The 23887-nt window shown below is 41.7% G+C and overlaps 1 protein-coding gene across 1 annotated transcript in view; it reads right to left on the reverse strand.

Moving 5' to 3' along the window:
- Window positions 1-23887, reverse strand: part of ULK4 (unc-51 like kinase 4) — a 246189-nt gene that overhangs the window by 166060 nt on the left and 56242 nt on the right. The window contains exons 21-26 of the mRNA XM_081105862.1: window positions 19639-19766; window positions 10535-10671; window positions 9064-9185; window positions 8602-8658; window positions 2542-2593; window positions 2342-2436 (exon numbers count right to left, since the gene is read on the reverse strand). Coding sequence (XP_080961988.1) covers window positions 2342-2436; window positions 2542-2593; window positions 8602-8658; window positions 9064-9185; window positions 10535-10671; window positions 19639-19766 — 591 coding nt within the window. The remainder of the gene's footprint in view (window positions 1-2341; window positions 2437-2541; window positions 2594-8601; window positions 8659-9063; window positions 9186-10534; window positions 10672-19638; window positions 19767-23887) is intronic.

Below are 23887 nucleotides of genomic sequence, written 5' to 3' on the forward strand. Positions count from 1 at the left end.
TCTCACTGAACACAATTTAAAAATGCCAGATAAAATATAAAAGAACAAAACCTTAAAAATACAGAAGATCTGAAAAGACAATGGGGGAACTTTCAGACCAGTTTCTGAATGAAACCTTTACCCAGAGAGCTCAGCTGAACTCAACTCTCAGTATGAGCATTTGTACCCAATCATCTTAGCACCAGGCACTTCCCAGTAGTGCAAACACAGGGCTCCAGGAGGGCCCGCTGGGGCAGAGAGGGAGGGCTGAGTCCAGGTCTTCCCACATGTAGAGTTCTGTGAGTTCCTACCCTGGGCCGGGCACTGAGGAGTGGAGATTCCGTTCAGATAAGGCAGTGGTCGGCAAACTGCGGCTTGCAAGCCACATGCGCCTCTTTGGCCGCTTGAGTGTGGCTCTTCCACAAAATACCACGTGTGGGCGCGCATGTACAGTGCGATTGAAGCTTCGTGGCCCGTGCGCAGAAGTCGGTATTTTGTGGAAGAGCCACACTCAAGGGGCCAAAGAGCTGCATGTGGCTCGCGAGCCGCAGTTTGCTGACCACTGATAAGGAAAACCAGGCTGAGAAGGCTGCCCTAGGAAGTTAGGATCTCAGACTATAGTCTCAGGGATTTGCAAAAGGGGTGCAAAGGACCTGCGTCTAAGGAGCCCTGACTGACAGAGCCCGGGACAAGCCTGAAGCCTCTTGGAGGAGGGAACGCCCACCCATGGCTTCAGGGAGGGCCAACAAGCAGTGGCTGCAAAGGCGGCCTCCAAGAACACAAGGTGATGTGGACACAAACAAGATCTGACAGACACCACAGCGCACCGCAGTCTTCTGATATTGGAATTATCACAAATAGTGTAAAACAACTACATCCGACAAATGTGAATAAATCAATCACAGACTAGGAAATATGTAGAGGGAAAAAATTATAAAAAATATAGATTGAAAAAAAAACAGATAAGCAGAATTTCTAATGATAACAAGACTTCTACACATGAAAAATAACCAAAATTAAAAACTCAATGGCTATATTTAGTACCACACTGGACATGGAAGACAGAAATAGAATTAGCCAAAATATAAACAAAATTATCCAGAATATAACCCTAAAAGAGAAAAATGATGGAATATATCAAAAATATAGTGAGAAAGTTTAGTGTACACGTCATCTGAGTAGCTGAAGAAGACAGAGCAAAGAAAAGAGAGAATAAGCAGAGATGATAACTGAGAATTTCCCAGAAATTATGAAAAAGGACAATCCAGATCTAAGAGGCACAGAGAATCCTGAGCAGAATAAATAAAAGCAGGTTCACATTTAGCTAAGTCATAGTGCATCTACAGAAAACCAAAGGCCTTCCCCTCCAAAAAAGTCTTAAAAGGGGATAAGGATCAATGGGGGCAAAAAGGGGAATTTGTAATACTTTCAACAATAAAGATTTTAAAAAGCCAGGCCAGCATGCTCAGTGGTTGAGCGTTGATCAATGAACCTGGTCAGGGCACATGCCTGGGTTGTGGGCTTAATCCCAGTAGGGAGCATGCAGGAGGTGGCCGATCAATGATTCCCATTCATGTTTCTATCTCTCTCTCTGCCTCTCCCTTCCACGCTCTGAAATTTTTTTTAAAAAAAAAGACTTGAACAAGCACTTCATAAAAGAGTACTCCCAAATGGCCAAGAAACATTTGAAAAACTATGCAGCCTCATTAGCAGTCTTGATCATACAAACATTTAAAACTATGGCGAAATACTGCTAGATACCTACCCATTACAAAGTGTGAAGGAACAAGAGTTGGGAAGGATGAGGAGGGGGTCAGGTACCGCACTGCAGGGTCAATGTAAACTGGCCCCACCTCTTCGGAGAACACTTCAGTATTTTGTTCACCAGCTGAGTTTATGTATATCCTAGGCCAGCCGTGGGCAAACTACGGCCCGCGGGCCAGATCTGGCCCGTTTGAAATGAATAAAACTATTGGAAAAAAAGACCGTACCCTTTTATGTAATGATGTTTACTTTGAATTTATATTAGTTCACACAAACACTCCATCCATGCTTTTGTTCCGGCCCTCCGGTCCAGTTTAAGAACCCAGTGTGGCCCTCGAGTCAAAAAGTTTGCCCACCCCTATCTAGACCCACTGATCCCATTCCTAAGTATATGCCCTAAAAGTAGTGCCTTCTTATGCAGAGCAAAACACATGAACAAGAATATCCATCAATATTTGTAAATGCCAAAAACTAGGTATAACTTAATGTCTATCAAAAGTAAATAAATTATGACATATGCGCATACTCAGATTTCTACAATATGCAGAATTGCCAAGTAAATGAAAAAGCCTATTTTTTAAAAGCTGCCAGGACTGACCGTAGAGCAATAGTCCTTCAGTAAAACAGGATACTGTATTATTGCTTCAAAAGCCGACAACGTGATCTTGATAAATTCTTCCGATGCCATCAGTCCTAGAAAGACAGGGAATTATTACAGGTGTTTGTTTACATGTTCAAAATCACAATATCCAAGTACCTCAGTCAAAGATGTAAAATGTCGCTATGGTGTCTACTCACCTATGGCTCCTTCTATGTTAGTTTCTCCTGAGTCTATCGACTTAATATGACTCTGAAAAATAAAAATACTAGTAAGTGGGGATTTTTCAAAATAACTCTGAAATAAAACATAGATAACAAATGCCCCCCAAACCACTTACCATTCTTAATGAAACAACTCATGGCAGGCATTCAATACTATACACAAATTATAAACACCATAATCATTGTTTAAAATATGATCATCTTAAACAGTATATACACATTATTAACTATGATCATTTTTAAACATCCCAATCACTATCGATGAGACTTAATGTTGGAATAAATTCAATAGCAAGTTAAGTCCAGAAAGGACAACCTGCAAGAGTGAAGGTAATCCAACTGACACATAACCATTCCCAGTAACAGCCACACTCACTCACCAGGAGAGACAAGTCTTTTGACGTAAATCTACCCAAATGTCTCTGGGTCACTAAGAAAGATTAGACTGAACTGTGTTTATACCGTGATCTTTCCGGCACAATTTTAAAAAGAATCCAGAGACAAAGCACAAACATAGATGTGAACATAAAGGGAACCACTGGAGAGGTTCCCTTTGGGGAAGGGAAATGCTGAGAGCGGGCGGCATGTTTTCACTTTTCACTTTCGGCCTGTCTGCACTGCTGGAATTTCCTAACCATGCATGTGTATTCATTTTTTCTTTCTAAATGGCAATCGGAGTACTATGACTTCTGTTAGCTTCTTTTCTTCCTTATACCTCCCCTGTTTGATTTTTTTAAGTCCCCACTTAATGTCCCATTGATTTACCAATTTTAATGTCTTGATATGTTTCTTCTTCCTTCTCAGTGTGATGGGAATGACTCAGGTGAGAGTGAGGACAGAGTAGGAGGCACTGGAGATTCAAGGGAAGAGGGAACTTGTAAAGGGTGATGCAGGTGAGCGTGCAGGTACATAAAACAGGAACGTGAGCTAGATGCACCCCCAGTCTGCAGAGAGGGTGCACCTGAGACGAGCAGTAATGAGTTTAAAGTGAGGCCAGCTCCTCACACGCTGTTCTTCTCTAGCTCTATGTCGCCCCTCAGAGCAGGGTGGATACACAGAGAACTGAGTCGAACCAGGGTTAGGCTCTGCCAGAGGAGGGCAATGGAGAAAATGGAGGGGAGGGAGGTAAAGGGAATCCAGGGCAGGGAAGGGGGCTGGGACTCTAGGGAACCCGAAGTTGAGTAAAGACCAAAGGCAGCTGTTGGGCCATGAGAGGGCAGGATGAAGACTGGGAAGACCAACTGAAGTCGCAGAGGAATGAAAGGGCTGTTGGAGATGGGGAGCAGAAGCACTGAAAATTAGGAGCGAAGGCCAGTGTGATGCTGCAGGTAAGTTCATGGGTGTAGGCAGCTGTGGAGGGAAAGACAAGAAGGTGGCGGAGGAGCTCAGAGGCTGTGTTGGAAGGGCCCTCCGTAGGGATATCCAATTCTCCAAGAATGGTACTAGGAGCAGCATGGAGAGACTGGAGTGGCCCAATGAAGGAAGATTCTGAGGAATGAGGGGCAATGACCAAGAAATCTGTACATGACGTCTGTGTCCCAGCACAGGGGTAGCGCAGGCTACCTTCTGATGGTGCAAGTTTCAAAGCTGGGAGTTTTAGCAGAGGAGCTAAAAGGATGAACGCCTCCCCACAGATAGGCTCCTTGGGTGAAGGAGTGCAGAGCAGAACACGGCCCCATCTAAAGGGAAAAATGGAAAGCTATGGCTCCAGGGCAGGCGGTGCTATTCAATATCATTTAGTGCTACACTGCGAAGAAGCTGAAAATAAGTTCCTGCAGCAAATTGAGAATATGAATTCAAGGTTTGTAGAAAAAGGAGAAAAAACTCATAACAAGAACATTTGCTTGGCAATGAATAATTATATATTTTTTTCAAATATAAGATTGCACTCTCTCTGCTTTATTTACTGCAACTGAAGTAAAAAAAATCAATCAACAAAGCAACATTCGCTTAAAATAAGAATCTGCAGAAGGCAGGAAGTATGTCTTTTCTTAGAATAACTATCTCAGTGCCAGGGTATGTAAAGATTCATGAATGATGGAGTTCATAATCATATTCTTGCATGAAAATCTATCAAAATAATGTTATCATTTCTTTCTCCTCTTTTATTTGAAAATTTGAATTGTGATGCCTTTCTGTAGAAAACTATAACACCACACAACCATGACGCTTCTATCAACTAGGGAGGCCAAAACTTAAGAGCAACACAGCAAAGTTCTCTTCCTCAGCTCATTAATCAAGAGCATCTTCAAAAGGACAAGAGAAGCACAGTGAACATTAGGTTAATACACACCATGAGTTCCCGAACATATTTCCTCAATGTCATCACTTCCTGTTTCCCAGCCCAATCCAATGGAGGCCCAAAAAACGACAGTATTCACCATGGGATTTCCCCATCGCACCTGCCAGATACTTTACTGCTAACAGTGTCCTTAGGTTCTTTGTTTTACTGAAGAGGAAAACAAGTATGATGACACACTGCTTCTGTCAATAAGAAGTGAAAGAACAATTAGCAGCTGTACAGCCCTCTTTTGCCTAAAGCCTTTGAAAACTTAATAATGGTTTGCAAGTATCCTGCCAATTTTTCCCCCAAATACTAGCCTCTTTTAAATATAAGAAGACCAAAATTTTGTTTTACTTGGGGGCAGGTGGAGGTTAATTCCTATACTCATGCCTCCATATATAAGAAGTATCCTAAATTTTTCTACCTAAAAAATAAAAATGTCCACAGATCAAAGAGGCAAACCATGTGCTGGTACCAGTACAGAAATGGAAGCCAATGGGAAGCACAATTCCAAAGCCCCCTCCAGTCTGCTCCTTTAGGACCCTTTTAATGAGGGGAGATCACACCAACCTTGACTGCCGTCTCCACGCCCACCTGAGGCAGGGCAACAGCCTCTGCAGAGCTGCTGTAGCAGAAGCCTAGAAAGTTCTTGGCAGCAAGTTGTGCTACTGGATAGTTACTAAAGGTGGGCCAAGTTTAAATACTTCAAATTAAGGCATATTTTTAAAATATGAAAAGATAATAGACCTGCCATAGTACATACAGTAGCTACTCAACCAGATAAATCTTGAAAAATACAGAAAATGGTATTTATCTACAGATAGACCAGGAAGGCTTCCCGGACATCATGCTAAGTATCTACACATGAATGGAACATGACACCAAGACAGAGACGCATTGTGCTCAGGATACTTTCACAAAGTCATTCTATGAACTGGGCTACAGACATTTATAGCTGTGCAGCCCAAACAAAACAAAAACAAAGCCTCTCAAACAAGTTGAGGAAACTTTTGTTTAAACAAAATTAAAAAGAATACCCTTAAAGCAGAAAACTCAAGAGACAGTAGTTTGCTAACCAGCACTGTGAATTTCTAAGGGGCTCTGAGACATGGAAGTAGTAGACTGTGCCTCATGGTATCAGTAGGTCACTAATGCCTTGAATAATATCTTTGGTGTCTTCTGGATAGATTAGGAATCAACTCATAGAAACAACATCCAACCTCAATGCCTCATAATAATGTGCACAGAACTGTGTGGATAACAAAATCCAGGTCTTTAATTTGAGTTAATACTTTTCTCTCTTTTACTAGTATTTCATCAGTGCCAACACACAGCTAAGGCCAGATAACAGATGTGATAAGAACAATAAAAAAAGAATTCTGGGACTGGCCCAGATTCCATCTAGGAAAATGTCCTGAAGAGAGCTCAAAGACCTTTTCCATTTAATTGGCCTAAACTCCCTCTATTTGAGTGACATTATAAGGGGAAAAAAACTGATAAAAATGTTCCAATATCACAGTTATCTTTGAACCAAGTAAGTTATTTTCTTTCTTTCTTTTAATATATTTTTATTGATTTCAGAGAGGAAGGGAGAGGGAGAGAGAGATAGAAACATCAATGATGAGAGAGAATCACTGATCAGCTGCCTCCTGCACGCCCCCTACTGGGAACTGAGCCCACAACCTGGGTATGTGCCCTTGACCAGAATCGAACCAGGGACCCTTCAGTCCGCAGACCAGTGACACTCTAGCCACTAAGCCAAACCAGGTAGGGACCAGGTAAGTTATTTTCCATTCCTAAAAGGGCCTTCATAAAGAAGCCCCTACAAAATACCCCCACCCTCACAGAGTACACCCACATCTGGGAGAAGGTTAGGAGACCTTTCCACATTATGCCTCCTCCCTTGTTTCTGAATTACGTGGAGCAGATGAGTTCTCCCCTAAAACCCATGTAATTCCTGAAAGTCCATAAAGACCTTTATTTATTTTTTTTTAAATATATTTTATTGATTTTTTACAGAGAGGAAGGGAGAGGGATAGAGAGTTAGAAACATCGATGAGAGAGAAACATCGATCAGCTGCCTCCTGCACACTCCCCACTGGGGATGTGCCCGCAACCAAGGTACATGCCCTTGACCGGAATCGAACCTGGAACCCTTGAGTCCGCAGGCTGAAGCTCTATCCGCTGAGCCAAACCAGTTAGGGCCATAAAGACCTTTATGTTGGAGACACTTGGTAGTTCTCTTGAAAACTACAGTGTACTTAGTGAATGTAGGCAGAGAAAAGTATTACCCTTGAGAAAAAAGTAAGAGAATGAACACAGGGACAGTTACACCTGTCCCAAACAAACACTGTGCCAAAATATTCCAAGGTGGGCTCCACAAGGAAAATTACTATTTCCACGCATTGATATGGAGTGCAATGGGATTAAAAATGCAGAATTATAGTCATGTTACAATGATACCCATATTGTACATAGAAGCAGATTGAAGAGCAAATTAAAGAAGGTGGTAAACAATGTTCTAATAATTTGCAAACTTATGAGCATATAACAAAAATTATGTACTTTGTAGAATTTGGATTCAAGGTGCCAGGGTGATAAAGATTTGAAACTGAGCACAAAAGGACCCCACTGCATTGCCTGCACACACTTCTTACTAAAAGTCAGTGACCTGCACTCCACATCTGTACTTCAAACCATTCTTCACCCTATGATGGACCGTCTAGCTAGACTCTAGCCTACAGAGGTTCTCAACCTGTGGGTCGCAACCCCTGAAAATACATCCTGCATATCAGATATTTACATTGCGATTCATAACAGTAGCAAAATTACAATTATGAAGTAGTAACGAAAATAATGTTATGGTTGGGGGTCACCACAACATGAGGAACTGTATTAAAGGGTTGCGGCATTAGGAAGGTTGAGAACCACTGGTAGAAAGTTCTATTCTCACTTGTGGGTGACAATCCTTTTTTTATTCAAAACAAACAAATAAACCAAAAAAACAAAAAAAAACAACAAACAATAACCTTGAGATGTTTGCTTTACTTAACAGACACCTCTGTAGCATTTTTAAAATCTCAGTTCAGTGTTCATAATAAACATCAAAGCAAAAGTGGAAGAGCTGCATGACAAACGTCTTAGCTTTCCCTCTGAAAAGCTCCCCATTTTATGGAGGATACATATGGTAACTGCCAGGCAAGGGCAAAAGATAATATAATTCATGGGCCACAATCTGAACACAAAGACTATTTTTTGTGAGCAAAAACTGGAATGAAAAAGAGCACACTGATTTGTTTTTCATTGCTACCCATCTCATCAAAATTAAAGAAAAAGTTAAATTAAGCTTAACTTAGAGAAGTGCCATAAAAAGTGACTGCACATAATTGGACAAGGTAAGCCAATGCAAATAATAATGACAATGCATCCCCAGCATTCCCTTTCCACCAGTTTTATTATTTAAAATTTTCTCAGAATGTGTAATACCAAAGTGGATAAAAGTGTTTGCTATGGACTTACTTACCCTACTTGGGGCTGTCTGTGAACAACATACATTATCAGGAGAAAATGCATTTTTCTCCAAATGTCAAATTTTATTACAGTTAACAGATAAAAATAGAAAAAGGTCGCCTCCCTAGAGACAAATAAATGCCACGAGAATTTTAAAATTATCTCATTCTGACACCAAATTCCACCAGCAGTAGAGACAGCCACATTTTTATTAGGGACATGAAAAATTCAGTGTTACTCACAAGAATGGTTCCATAACTGAAAAGGAACTCTTCCGTTACAACTCGAGGTCGAAATACCTGCGTGGTGAGAGTTTCCATAGATTAGATCCTGAAAGTCATGTACAAGGGGGAAAAATAAACATGTTTTGTCTGAGTTGGCGTTTCTCAGCTCTAGTTTACAAAGAAGGTGAGTCACAGCCTCGCCAGAGCGGCTCAGTATTTGAAAGTCGACCCATGAACCAAGAGGTTGCTGGTTCAATTCCCCATCAGGGCACATGCCAGGGGTGTGGGCTCGATCCCCAGGAGGGGGTGTGCAGGAGGCAGCTGATCAATGATTCTCTCTCATCATTGATGTTTCTATCTCTCTCTCCCTCTCCCTTCTTCTCTCTCTAAAAAATAAAAAAATCAATAAAAACTTTTTATTTTTTTTAAAAAAAAGAAGGGAGTCGCAGTCATATTATTTTTCTCTGGATAAGATCATACCTGGGAGGTGACGAGGTGCAGCACCACGGCCATCAGGGGGAGACAAAGCTTCAGCTGCTTCGCCTGAACTGTTGACGGGTGTTTACGACCGGACACATTAGCCAGGGCGGTGAGAATGTCACCTGCGGAGGTGAAGGTCACGGATACTCAGGGACCACCCATCACGGCTGGAAAACTAGTAAGATTGCTGAGGGAATGAACCTCCACATAAATGGAGTGGAGAGAAGCTGAGATATTACTTACAAATATTGAGACTCTAACAAAAAGCTGTGGCTTCTAAATCTCTCACCTAGAAATCTGAGTTTATAAATAGCACGGTAGAGTGGGGGGCCCGGGGGGGGTCTTAGAAATAATTTTCCTTCCTTTTGTGTGTGTGTGTTTTCCAAATTTCAAGCATAAGTGCCTATTACTTTGGTAAACAGAAAAAAAAATATTAAAGATGATAAGTGAACAGATTATAGATCACAATTTCTAATAGAATAGATGGAAATAAAAAACAGGTCAATTCATAAAACTTCTCATTGGATGATAAGCCCAATAGTAAATAAAACTTGTGTTGTGGATAACTGAACCGTATCATCATCTCCTAAACAGAATGAGTCTAGTAGTAAGAAACTCGACTCACAAAGCCTTCAGACTGAAGATTAAAGAAAGGTGACAATGCAAAATAAATTTTGAAATGCTCTATTTTCAGTCATTAACAGGCAAAAAAAATCTCCCAAAGTATCAGTAAGAGGCACAGAGGCATATTGTTCAGCCATGAAGATATTTCCATTACTCTGACTTCATATCATAAATTTCACAGTCTAAGTATATTTTACCATAATGGGTGGGATCAGTTTAGCATTTACACATTCCTGGTTTCATGCTACATCTGCTGCAGAAGCACGGAATGGGATTTAAACTAAATGTAAGCATCCCTTAGATTTTAATTTCTGCAAATAACAACGAAATAAGGGATTAGCTGCAATAAACATCTTTTGCAAATCATTATTAGATACTTTTTAATTTTTCAAACTATAGACAGTTTTAAATTTTAATATCGAAAGCTGTTAATATTAAATGTTAATGGTTATTCATTCCTAAGTCCTTTTAACAATAGATTAATCTGTGGTTCTCATCTAAGAGAGTAAGTTTTTTAAGCAGAGAGAAATTTAAGAAAGGCTACCCAAGATAAGAGCCTAAGTCCAATTTTGAGCAAGTAAAATGCTTTTCTTTAACTTATTTTTCAAAACCACCCATTTACCATAGATGACACCCCAACATAACCTTTAGCCAGCCCCTTGCCTCCATCACCTCACTGATGCAAAATAACTAGGAGGACAGAGAAGGCACGTGGAGATCTTGGAACTACACATTCAAGACAGAGTGGCACTGCACTCGCCTGCAATCACACACCAGCGAGAATAAAAAAAAAGCCAAGTCCCGGCAAGGTGAGCAGCAAGGGGCCTGGGAGGAGACTGCGATTTACCCAGGAGGCGCGGCACTTCCCGCACGATGTGGCGGATGAGGAGGTCCAGGCATCTGGACAGGTACTCGCTGCCACTCTGCTGCCGCTCCTTGCCTGGGGAGGTCTTCCTGCTGTCCCTCTCGATGTGCATCACCAGTCTGCAAGCAGAAGAGCGCGACAGGTCACCTCGCAGGAGAAGAGAGCTGAGGGCATCTGTCTGGCGATGCGGCCGAGGCACCGTCTCCAGGGGGCGGGCGACCCAATCATGGTGACATTCAGATTGGTGGCAACAGGTCAGGCGCAGCCCATTTTGGTCTCAGAAAAAGTCTCTCATTTATGCAGAAAGACAGACAGACAACTGGCAGCTCCGCCAGGGTATAACAGGACTGTCCTGACGACGTCATCTGCCCTGGGCCCATGAAAAGAAATCGCATTCCCCAGGTGACAATGAAAGGCAAACAAAGGCATCTGGACAGAAGACGGTTTTTGGAGTTTCGAAGATTCAAAGTAGAACCAACCACAGGTTGCCTGCACTTTGTCATCAGTATTCAACATATTCAACTTGCTTGGAACCTTGGGCCAATTGCATGAATTCCAGTTCCTTCAGTAAATCGTGTACATAAATCCAAAGAAAGAATTTCGCTCCATCACCAGGTTTCATACGTCCTTTTGTCCAGTAGTTTTATGATATCTGCCTTTTAATGCACTTATTTCTTCTTCAACATCAATTTCTGAACCAACCGTGTCCACCCCAGAACGCGGGATCATATTGGACCATCACTCTAGATCAGTGATGGCGAACCCATGACACGCGTGTCAGAGGTGACACACAAACTCTTTTTTTTTTTGGTTGATTTTTCTTTGTTAAATGGCATTTCAATATATAAAATAAATATAAAAAATATAAATCTTTGTTTTACTATGGTTGCAAATATCAAAAAATTTCTATATGTGACACGGCACCAGAGTTAAGTTAGGGTTTTTCAAAATGCTGACACGCCGAGCTCAAAAGGTTCGCCATCACTGCTCTAGATACTCAGGATGCTGTTTACAAGTTTTAGGCCCATATCCATCCCCTTTGCTGGACCCGCCAGTCATCTTCCCGTTCCCCTCAATGCTCTAAAGCAGTGGTTCTCAACCTTCCTAATGCCGCGCCCCTTTAATACAGTTTCTCATGTTATGGTGACCCCCAATTTCATTGTTACAAATTGAACATAATGAAAGCATAGTGATGAATCACAAGAACAATATGTAATTATATATGTGTTTTCCGATGGTCTTAGGCAACCCCTGTGAAAGGGTCGTTGGACCCCAAAAGGGGTCGCGACCCACAGGTTGAGAACCACTGCTCTAAAGGCACAAAGCGTGCTGACTGCATCAGGCAGAGGCCCCTGTGCAATGGCCCCCTTGCTGGCCTCCCTGGCCGCCATCCATCTCCCAGGTCTATTCGCACACTCATCCCAGCCAACTGCTACTTCTCAGGGAGAACTTCCAACCAGCTCCCACTGCCAACTGCAAAGAGGTAGTTTACACGTAATAAGTACACGTACTGAAAGCTTAACCCTTAGAATCTCTGTGGCTCTCTCAGCAGATTTATTCATGGTTCTGACTTTCTGCTTATTATTATTTGGAACCTTATGTGTGAACACATGGGCATAAAACTAAATCAAAAGTCGTAAGTGCAGCCCTGGCCGGTTTGGCTCAGTGGATGGAGAATCGGCCTGCGGAGTGAAGGGTCCCAGGTTTGATTCCGGTCAGGGGCGTGTGCCTTGGTTGCAGGCACGTCCCCAGTGAGGGGTGTGCAGGAGGCAGCTGATCGGTGTTTCTCTCTCATCGATGTTTCTAACTCTCTATCCCTCTCCCTTCCTCTCTGTAAAAAATCAATAAAATATATTTTTTTAAAAAGTCGTAAGTGCCATGTAAGCCGGTTAGCATCCTCTGTTCTAGTTGCAGATGACAGCCCAAGCCACACTCTAACGAGTATATGACATTGGTCAAATGCAGAGAAAATATGCCTAAATCAGCAGAAATATATCAGTACTGCTTAAAGAATCTGACCACAAAACCTCTTGATTAATGAGTAAACCAAAGAAATAGGACTCCACTATTTCATAAGTGAAATCCAAAATTTGCAGAGTATAAAAAAGTAAATTCTCACTTGTCTATAAGGAGTCATATTTTTCTCTAAAATTTAAATGATCTATGACAAAATTTAATAACGTGCAGCTTAATTAGCATAGTTTAAAAGATCTTTCAGGCAAAAGCTACCGGAACAGTTTTCAAACACTAGTACAGGCGGTTAACACACACGAAAATGCTCACTGGCTCTGCTGGGAGAGATACAAGACTGATGGGCTCCATAACAATCTGAAACGAACTCCAGAATGATGCTCCGTTTCTCCTTCTGGGATGCTCTCCCCACTGCCTCCCATTACAGAATGTGTTTACACAAGCTACAGAATAAATTCACTTTACTGACAAGGGAACATTAGTTACTAAAAGAATTCACAGTCTACGAAAGGAATAAAATATGGGAACATTTGAGTGTAGTATCCATAAACACTTTACAATTGCTCTACAACCAAATTGCACATGATATTTCCTGGCGTCCTACAAGGGTATCAAGTTAAAAAGATCAACAATCTGAACAGTAACCCAAGTAGACCACAAATAAATAAGATCCCTTCTCTTTTTTGCCTAGAGTGCCTTTAATAGGATCATTTCTCCCCAGGACTGTGTTTCCCAATCTACTCCCACCCGTTTTCCCCCAGGATTCATTCCCACTAACTGGACCACACTTTCCTTACTCCCATCTCTAAAGGAATCCTTATGCTCACTCCACACACATCCACCTCTATGCTTCCCTCCCTGCCTTCTAGAATGTCCACCTGCTGCATCTCCATGCTTCCGTGGCCAAACGTGCCATGTCCTATACTTGTTTCACCCTCCAGTACCTCCACCAGGGCAGCGCCTATCGTAAAATGAGCTCAGTGACAACAAGGATGACGACATCTCATCCACTCACTTCGTGGATATTTGCAGTGTCTACTGCGTGCTGAGCATTTTTCTAGTGGATGGGTATTCAGCTCATGGAATGCAAATTCAAGTGGGAAGAAAATGGCAATTAACAAATAAATACATAAGAAATAGTTAGGGTGATGATAAGCCTTATAGCAAAGATTAAAGAAGAGTAAGACCATTAGTCACAGGTCAGAGCAGGCCCTCTGGCAGGATGTCCTGTAAACAGAGGTCGGGAATGTGTTGAAAGGAGGGCCACACATTCCAGGCAGTTGGGAGGTACATACAATATCCCAAAGGCCAGGCCATGGGTGGTGTGTTCTGTGGCTGGAGCTCAGTGAAGGAGGAGATCAGAGAGCAAACCAGGCTCTAGCCCTTGTCAGACCTTGTAGGCCGTGGTAAGAATCTTGCATTTACCCCCAGTAGGGAGGAGTGGCCTGATCTGATCTGTGGTTAAAGTCAGCACTCTGGAGACTGTGAGAACAGACCATAGAAACACAGGAAGACCAGTTAAGAGCAACCGTAACAGCTCCAGTGAGAAACTGTGGTGGTAGTGTGGGAAGGATATGAATTGATGAGATACTGGATGTCTTTGTAAGGTATAAATAATTAGATTTGCTATTGGTTGGACAAGAAAGAAAGAAAGACAGAAAAGAAAGAAAAGAAAGACAGAAAGAAAGAAAGGAAGGAAGGAAGGAAGGAAGGAAGGAAGGAAGGAAGGAAGGAAGAAAGAAAGAAAGAAACCAAGAGTAACTCCATGCAGCTAACCAACAGGAAGGACAGAGTGGCCAGTGATCGAGATGGGAGAGGATCACTGGAGTAACAAGTCCGCGGCAGGAAAACCATTATTAGACATAGCAATGCCGATGTCGTGTTGGCAGCTGACGTGCAAGTCTGAGTTCACAGGGACAGTCGGGCTGGTGGCATTAATGTGAAAGTGCTCCTGGAGCAGATGCTGTTGAAGGTCACTGATCTAATGAATCACCTGGGGATTACACGGCTCAGGACTGGGCCTTGGAACCACTACCACACAGGCTAACAGATGAAAAAGCACCAGCAAGAGAAACGGAGAATGAGTGAGTGACTGGTGAAGAATGAAGAAAACCAAGAAAAGTAGCCACGCTGCCCAGTAGAGAGACTTCAAGAAAGAAGACAGTAGACGTCTAGTTTCGGGTAAAGGTGAGTTTGGTTCCCACCACAACAGAACAACAATGAAAAGTGCTGAATAAAATACATACCCACTTAATATATAATCACATCAAATTGTGTAGATTACATATAAACAAAAAAAGTGCCTAAGACAACTGTCTACTATTAAAAAAGAACTTTCAGTGAAAGCATCATACAGTGGTGTAAAAAGTGCTATATCAGAGACAATTTAAATGCAAAAGGAGAAGGTATACTCTGAAATACTCAGAACAAACTCAAGGAACTGATGTCAAACTCTGTGGTGACACTTCAATAAAGCAGTTTAAAAGGGGCACGTGGACTGTTGAAATAAGTATATTTTATGAAATGTAATAACGAAAAAACCCTAAAGCAATACATTGTTTTATTTTGGTTTTGCTTTTTTAAAGCAATACATTATCTTATATATGAAATTGTAAGTACATATGTGTAACAACAGTAACAAATTAGGTATCTACAGTCACAGAGGGATATTTGTACATTTCATCAAATTCCTAAAAGATGTATATATTCAACAGGGTTCCAAAAGAAACGTCTTTTTTGAAACTTCCATTGCACGAGGCTTAGCACCACTCAGTAAGTTAGTTAGTAACTAACTCATTTATTATCATGGTACTCAACATAAATAGATACCTGATCAAGGAACTTATTAAAAGCAAAAGAAGTATGGTAACATGCTCCAGCCCATGAAAGTCACTCATCTCACCAGTAGCCCATTAGAAAAGCCTAGCTTGACGGAAAGAAGAAATGGCCTCCTGACAACTCAGTCACAGTGCCAACTGGGAAACACAATGAAAAGCTGGGCTCTATCTTACAACAATGAAGCAAATGTTTTGAATCAGCAAGCAGTGCTTTTGTCTCTTCCATAGTCTGAACAGAGGTCTGGTAACCAACGGGTAGAAGTGGGAGTGACCGCCTGTCACGATTACATCTAATAACCCGCTCACAGGATTTTTCTTCCCATTTCCATGACCCTGAGCTCCGCTGGACTGGTTCCCAGGAAGGCAAGTTTCACCAGAGGCCACAATAATTCAATTTGGGGGAATGAAGGTTACTCTGCAGGATGAGAGTGATCACGATTACCAAGAGAAAATCGGGGTGCAGACAGGGGCAGCCAGAACACACAGGGGTCTCTAAGTTCTTCCATATCTAATAGATAAAGTTAATGAAAACCTCCCAACCAAGAAAAGGCAGGTTCAGATCTTCCAGGTACCTGACATCCTCAGCCAGTGTCCAAACCTGTAATTCAAGGTTATTTATGTCAGCAGACCGCTGGATCATAGGGATTCCTGATACACACTTGGAAATGCCCTCAAAAAGGTAGCCCCACCAATTGGCTAAAAGTAGTCCCTATATTTTGGACATAAGATAGTGATAGTTTTCTTGTCTTAATTTGATATTACGATGGGTAGAAAGAATATTTGCTTATTTCAATTTGCATTTTTTATTACTAATGAGGCTGAAGATCTGTTCACATCTTTATAAATCCCTTTACAGTACACAGATTGTTATATATGATGCAAAAATGTACAGATTTTGTAAGCATGAGATTTTTGATTTATGATTTAGGGGGAATATAAAAGTATCTGATCTATATATAGCCCCAGAATTTCCTTTTATGGTTTCTTTCGTTATGGTCTCTACCCAGGAAAGCTGTCCTTACCCATATTCAAACATATTTTTTTTCCAGCTGTTTATAGTTTCTTTGGGTACATAATTCTTTAATCCATCTGGAACTGACTTTTGTATGGTGTAAGCTGAGAAGATACTTTTTCCCCACACAGTTAACCAATCACACAGGGTAAATATTTTTTTAATTGTTCTTTTAAGATCAAAGCAGCTTTTTTTTTTCACTCATAACCATATTAACAGCAATGCTATGGAGGGGGCAACAGCTCTAGGAAGACCTGATCCATCAGGAGGCACTGGCATTTCAGGCTCGCAGCAAACCCATACAATGGACATAAAAGACTATTCATCCTCTAAAAAGGTTATCATGTCTAGAGACACACAGGACCCTATTTTATCATCCGCCATATTCAGTATGAGCATGAAGCCATTTGAAGAAATAGGTGGAGATTCAGGGGCCATCATATCATTTTTATCCAATTCTGACAGCTCCATTTCACTGCTGCCACGCTAGAAAGACTTGGGATCTGACATCATAAAAAATGTGCTGAGATTTAATCCATAAAAGGCCAACGGTGATGATGGTAAGCAGGAAAAATATCTACATAATGCGGCGAAGGTTATCGCGGGCTCCTGATAGGAGCTTTTGGGTCTCAGCACACAGTAGCACGTGGTGAGCTCACAACTCCAGCGGCTGGTAGAGTTTCAGGAGACAAGGAAGGAGGGGAGAACATTCTTCCATATAAACTCATCACAGAGACTTTTAGCATCTCCCTGGCCTGAGTCTGCCCCTCTTTCCATACCTTTATATTCAACCTTGCATTTTATGTGCATACCAACTAATACGTGGGCTGCAGAGCACCAAGGAACAAATAGAAACCATCTTTGCACAGTCTGTACTCGTGCCTGTGTGTGTCTGGGAGTAATTTTATTACCGAATTTAATCTACAAAGCCTAAAAAATTTGAGCTTTGACTGCCTTAGGGGTTCCCCTTCAAAATTAACTGGTACCTACTAGTAATATTTCTTTTAGTTTTAAGGGGTTGTTGCTTCATTAAATATTTTTCTTAATTATAGGAGTGAAATGTACTTATTGTAATAAGGCTAAAAATAAAAATGAATTAAGATACATAATATCCCCATCCCACCCTCCTCAGATAACATGCATGTATATCTCTCCATGCAGGTTTTTAAAAATAAAATTTTATACAAATACACACAAATAGAAGAGTTTTGCCATTTTTGTTGTTTTCTAAAAATAACTTCATAATCCTATATAATAAAAGCCCAGTGACCATAACGGCAGAACAACCAGAATGACCAGAACGACCGCTCGACCAGTCACTATGAGGAGCACTGACCACCTCTCGGTCCCTTTCCCTGGAAGGCAGGCTCACATCACCGATGGCGAATGAGGAACTGGGGTGGGTGGCAGTGGGGGGTGGGACTAGTGAGCGGGCGGAATGGCTGACCTCTTGGTCCCTCCCCGAGGCCCACAGGCTCCAATCACCGATGGCAAACAGGAACCGGGGTGGGTGGCGGGGGATGCAGGTGGTGCCAGGCCAAGGGCCCCACCCCGCCGGTTGCCCCACACACAGAGGACGATCCGCGGCAGGGGTGGGGCCAGCGAGTGGGCAGCAATAGCCAACCTCTCGGTCCTTCCCCCAGCCATCAGGCTCCCATCGCCGGATGGCAAATGGGGAACCAGGGTGGGTGGCAGTGAGATGGCCCTGATCACAGGCTAGGCCTAGGGACCGTACCTGTGCATGATTTCGTGCACCAGGCCTCTAGTTAATAGGTAATCAAATGAGACATCAACTTCTAGTTTAGCTATACCATCATTTGTTAAAGTATTTCGATACCAATGGACATGAACTATATTTCTAGATATTGACCACTAGAAACAATGCTACATTAGATACCCTCATGCATATTTCCTAAACAATTCATACCTCTATTTTTAGCAGCTAAATATTAAAGGCAGACCTGTTAGAACCAAAGTGATGGGTACTGTTAATAGTCCCAAGTGTTTCTGAGTTACTTTCCAAAAAGTTAGAGCTACTCACATTTCCAAGAGCCATGTTCAAAAGTGACTTTGGATTTCTAGTTCTGCCTAGTTGGCGCAAGCCCAATCCTCTCAAGTCCCCCATCTTAAAAACTAAAAATCCCTGGGCATACTATTTTTAAAAGCACAGGAATGCCCGGCCAGCATGGCTCAGTGGTTCAATGTCAACCTATGAACCAAGAGGTCATGGTTAGATTCACGGTCAGGGCACATGCCCAGGCTGTGGCCTCAATCCCCAGTGGGGGGCATGCAGGAGGCAGCCAATCAATGATTCTCTCTCATTGTTGATGTTTCTATCTCTTTCTCCCTCTCCCTTCCTCTCTGAAATCATAAAACTACATTAGAGATCAGCACGATCATGAACACTTGTCATTGCTTTGATGAGGGGACATTAACTTTGACCCCTAATTAAGCAAAATGTTCTCTCTCCCCACCCACCAAAAAAAATTCTATTCTTCTCATTATACCTGTATTATAAAATATATGTACTCAATTTGTTTTCTCCCTTGTTATAAGTACCTACATAATATTCACAATTTTGCCTCTTGATGCACAAATCCTAAAATATTTATTCTCTAGCTATTCACAAGAAAAAGTCTGTCAATCCCTAATCAAGATCCACCTCAACAATGCCAGGCTCTCCTCCACATTCTATAATAATTATAATGCTAGATTGAGAAATAGATATTAGACCATGTCTTTAAGGTCTCTCTGTGATTCAACAGTGCATATGGACTAGACAGTTCAGAAGACGCTACTCAGGAAGCATCGAGTATGCAGAGAACCAGGTACATGCAGGATGGCTCCGGGGAGGTGAAGCCCAGAGAGTGAGAGACCTGCCCGTCCTAACACTCCCGATCCCTGCCCTGCTCCCTCCTCTACTTCACCAAGCTGTCCTGCGGGCTGGCAACTGCACATTCCAGAGTCCTACAATGATGAAAACTACCACCAAGACCCTGGTCCAGGAATACCTCCCAAAGACGCAAGCCAGAGCCACCTCAACACTGGATTGTCCTCAGGCCTGGGAAACTCCAGCTAGTTCCCACCACCTGCTTCGTTTCACAGCCGCCCTGGTCTCCAGGGTTTCCAAGCTGAGGCTGCACATGAAATATTAAACCCTTGAGAAAACCGAGAAAAAAATTCAATTCCAGATACACAGAGGCTAAAAAATAATGAAACGGGCACCAATCTGAAGACGTTGATGAAATCATCGGAGAAAGTCATACCTTGCTTGGCAGCTGAGCAGCAGCATCTCGTGGTTATGGATCAAAATATATAAAAGAACCAGGAAGGCTTTGGCTCGAATGGAAGTTGAGGGGCTGTCAAGCAAACGGATAATTGTAGAGACAAAATCCTGTGGAAGACATTAACATTTGCTTTAGAAAACAGGAAATAAATAGGGCAGTCAACTCTCAAGGTTAATGGATTATAAAACCAAACAGAAAGCAGGCAATAAAACAATCTCAGCTACCATGTCTGCATTCTTAATTTGTGCCAGATGCTATAGTAAATTTTTAGTATGTATGATCTCATTTAAACCTGAAAATCAGCCATAAAAAGTTGACAATATTCTCCCTATTTTGAAAAAGAAAAATGAATCTTGAAAGGTTATGCGATTTGCCCAAATCCACGAAGTTGGATTCAAATCCAGGCCAGTCGGACAGCAAAGCCTGCCTCTTAACCACTCAAAGACACAAGTGCAAGTGAGGCCATGATAACTAGAACTGGCGGCCATCACTGCAGGCAGACAGGAGCCTCTGAGCAAACCTGCACATGCACAGGTCCTAAAGACGTAAAATAAAAACGATAGCCAACACATGACACGAGAGAAAACATATATCCTATGGAATTAAAGGTATAACGCAAAACAGAAGAATAAGTATTACAGGTTTTTTTCCCTTCTAACAAAGATTGTACATCATTTCAGGTGTCTATTAATATGCAAAAAGAAAACACAGACACACACATAGTTAATGAATGTAAGTAGGCAAGAATTGGAATTGTGTTGTCACCAAGATGGCTGCAGAGCAGGAATACAAATTCCCGAGAGTCCTTCACAGAGGCAGCACCTGGCGGTGACAACGTGTCCAAGGCAGATGTAAGCAGCTCGGTTTTTTTGCCATGCCCCGGGCCTTTTACAGTGGGTGCTATATTCAGACAGGAAGAATGTACACAGTCAGGTGTATGTTTCTCTGAAGGATGGAGATGTATCTATGTATCTCTACCTATGCATCAGTCTCACCTAGTTCCTAGAAGAAAAAAAAAAGCCAATTCATCACCATTCTATTCAAAACAGTATCAACACCAAGGTTCCGTGAATAACAGATCTGCTTACACCTATGTCTGTCAACTATCCACCTTTCCAGCACAGACAGTAGAAAGCCCGGTTCCCCACAGTCACCTTCCAGTTCTAATGTAGACTCTGTGGTCCAAGGACCATGATCACAAATCTGTTTTCCACACCAACACGACCCTACACACGCGCACACACACACACACAATTCCAAAGCCATTCAAACATCCACTAGCCAAAGACTGAAAGACTACTTCAGACTCTAGGACACCAAAAAGACATGGTAACTGACTACAATTCAAGATCTGGAGGTTTTGTTCTGCATAACAGGACATTACAAGGACAATTGCAAAATCTGAATAAGGTCTATAGATTAGCTAATAATGATAAATTAATGTGAACTTGATTTTTAAATCCATGGCTTGTTTGGAGGGAATATTCGGTGAAATAATTGAAGGAAATACCTTCTATAATTGGTAAGAACACACATGTAAGAGAAAGAGAGAAAAACTATAAAGCAAATATGGTAAAATGTTAGCCTTTGGTGAATGTGAGTGAAGGGTATATTGCAATCATTTGTATTACACATCCAACATTAAACTTAGCACCTAATCAAAAGGAGATCTACTCCAAGGATCATCGACCCAACAGCTAAAGTTAGAATTCTGAGCATCTTTGACTTTCTCTTCCTCCTCCATCCCATGTCCAATAGATTCCCAATTCCTGCGAGAACAACACCCCACCATGGATGCCTTATTTCAATGCACCATCTTTCCTGAATTACTGCTGGAGGCTTTATCCATCCTTGCATTCTTCCATCTATTCTATAGATGCAGCTGCAATGAGCTTCTAAGACAGCAAATACGATTATGTTAGTCACCAATAAGTTGACTATTATGTTCAACTATTTTCAACAGTTGCTGCGACCCTTGAGATTAAGTCAGTACTAAGATTCTTGCAAATTAAAATAATACACTTGGGATTTTGAATGAAACCAACGAGGTAAACTATAGCAAATACCAGACATAAAGGAAACAGATTCTGAAGAAGACTGCCATTGGGATCTAGGCCTAAAAGCATCTCGTGCCCTAAATAAATCCTCATTTGGCCACTTCAGAAAAACTGAATGAGCAGCACTGACCACCTCCCTACAACTAGTTACCCAGGGCCCCATGTTTAATCTTACACAACGGCACCACACTTCTAGAACAGTTACTCTTACAACACCTGAGGAGGGAAGATTACAGACGGCAGGCAAAGGCTTAATGCCAGGATGACTAATCAAAACGACCTCAGAGAAGCACATAGGACCTCGGGCCACTTCGGCATGCAATCCACTGTGTACTCAGCTTTGACTGAAACCCACCCTGCCATCCAGCTCAGCACACCTAGAAACTGCATGTGGGAACAAAAAGCGGAAGCCAAACCACAGCAGGACGAGTTTATGTCCAACATTCAAATGACACTTGACAGAGATTTCAGAATGGACGTATCTATCGCACATAAAGATGATGGGATGGAATATTCAAAATGTTAGGAATGGGCCCACACAGTGGAAGCATCCACCACAAACAAAATGTTACCCTTATCATCATTAAGCAAAAGGATGAGCCATCCCTTAAAAGGGGAAATGAGGAGGTGGATCAAAATAGTGATGAGGTAGAACACTTCAGAATTATCTCTTATAAACCTCAAGCTGTGAAACTGATCTGCTTCAATCAACTGTCCCAGGAGAAAATCGAGGACAGTCTGGCCATCGCTGATAACAGCCTCCAGGAAAAGCAGTGAGAAATCACGTGCATAACTACACTGACACAATTTTCATACTGACGGAAATGAAAACCATGCTGATTAAATCTAAGATGGCTTTTGGATTCACTTTCCTTAAAGAAGTTTAGCCAGGTATCTAAGTAAAAAATGTCTCTAGTAGAATATATTAATGAGGACAAGTTAAAAATATAATACGCACTCATGATCAGATTATCATGCATAAATTAGCATCTTTTAAAGGCTTGATTAGCAACCACTGAGTCTATGTGCCTAGTGATTTGTGAGAAATAAAACCTTAGTAAACTTAGCATTCAGATTTTTCAAAATTCTGCAGGCACGATAGTTCATAGTGATCTTCCACAGTGCTTACAAATAACAGAGGTCTGCAGCTTCTAGTTTATTATTAATCACTGTTGTGCTGCTTGGTCCAAATGCTAAACCTGAAGCAAGGCTTCAGTCAAACCAGACTGCACAGAGAGAGACAGCGGCTCCTGTCAAAATTAATAAGCAAAAAACTTAAAAGGCAGAATCTTCGTCAATGGCACTCAGAAAGAAGCCGTCTGATGGTGAGCCTGAACAAATTCACCCGTGGAATACAGTAGGGCTTTAAAAAATTCGTGTTATATCATTAAGTGACCCCCAAAGCAAACGAAGTCCAAAGGATGCATTACTGATGATCCGGCTACGAAGTCCATTCAAAGTCACAGACGCCAGGAACAAAATGACTGAGGCAGGTGTTTGAATCTATGTAACTTAAGTTGATGTGAGTTTCTTAAGCTCAATTAATTGAAATGCAGCAGAATGGGATTCCAGAAGTTTCATATGTTTTCGATTTCCTAACATCAAGAATCTGGCACTGAGTTCATAACATAAGCTTTTTGTATGTATTTTTAAGCCACACCAGTGATTTAATTACAAAGCAGTTATCTAGTTAAGTGTAATATTCACATACTTTCCCCTTCTCTCTATATGCATACACACACACGTATGTATAGACACAGTTGTATTTATATGCGAATAAACCTCTGTGTGCATATGTCAGTGCAGGTTTAGGACAACATACTATCCATCACCCTTATTCTCATTACCTGGCTTTAACTTATTCAAACAATAGGAAAAGTATGGATCACCAAACAATATACAATTGATCCCATTTCTGTAAAAAGATTCTAATGGCATGTGTGCATGGCAACCAGAAGGAGGGAATTCAGCGGTTCTCAACCTGTGGGTTGGGACCATCGGAAAACACATATAGCATATCAGATATTTACATTATGACTCATAACAGTAGCAAAATTACAGTGATGAAGTAGCCACGAAAATAATTTTATGGTTGGGGGTCACCACAACATGAGGAACTGTATTAAAGGGTCGTGGCATCAGGAAGGTTGAGAACCACTAGAATAGATGAA

The sequence above is a fragment of the Myotis nattereri genome, assembly GCF_964212035.1.
Source record: "Myotis nattereri genome assembly, chromosome: 14".
Taxonomy (NCBI): Eukaryota; Metazoa; Chordata; class Mammalia; order Chiroptera; family Vespertilionidae; genus Myotis; species Myotis nattereri.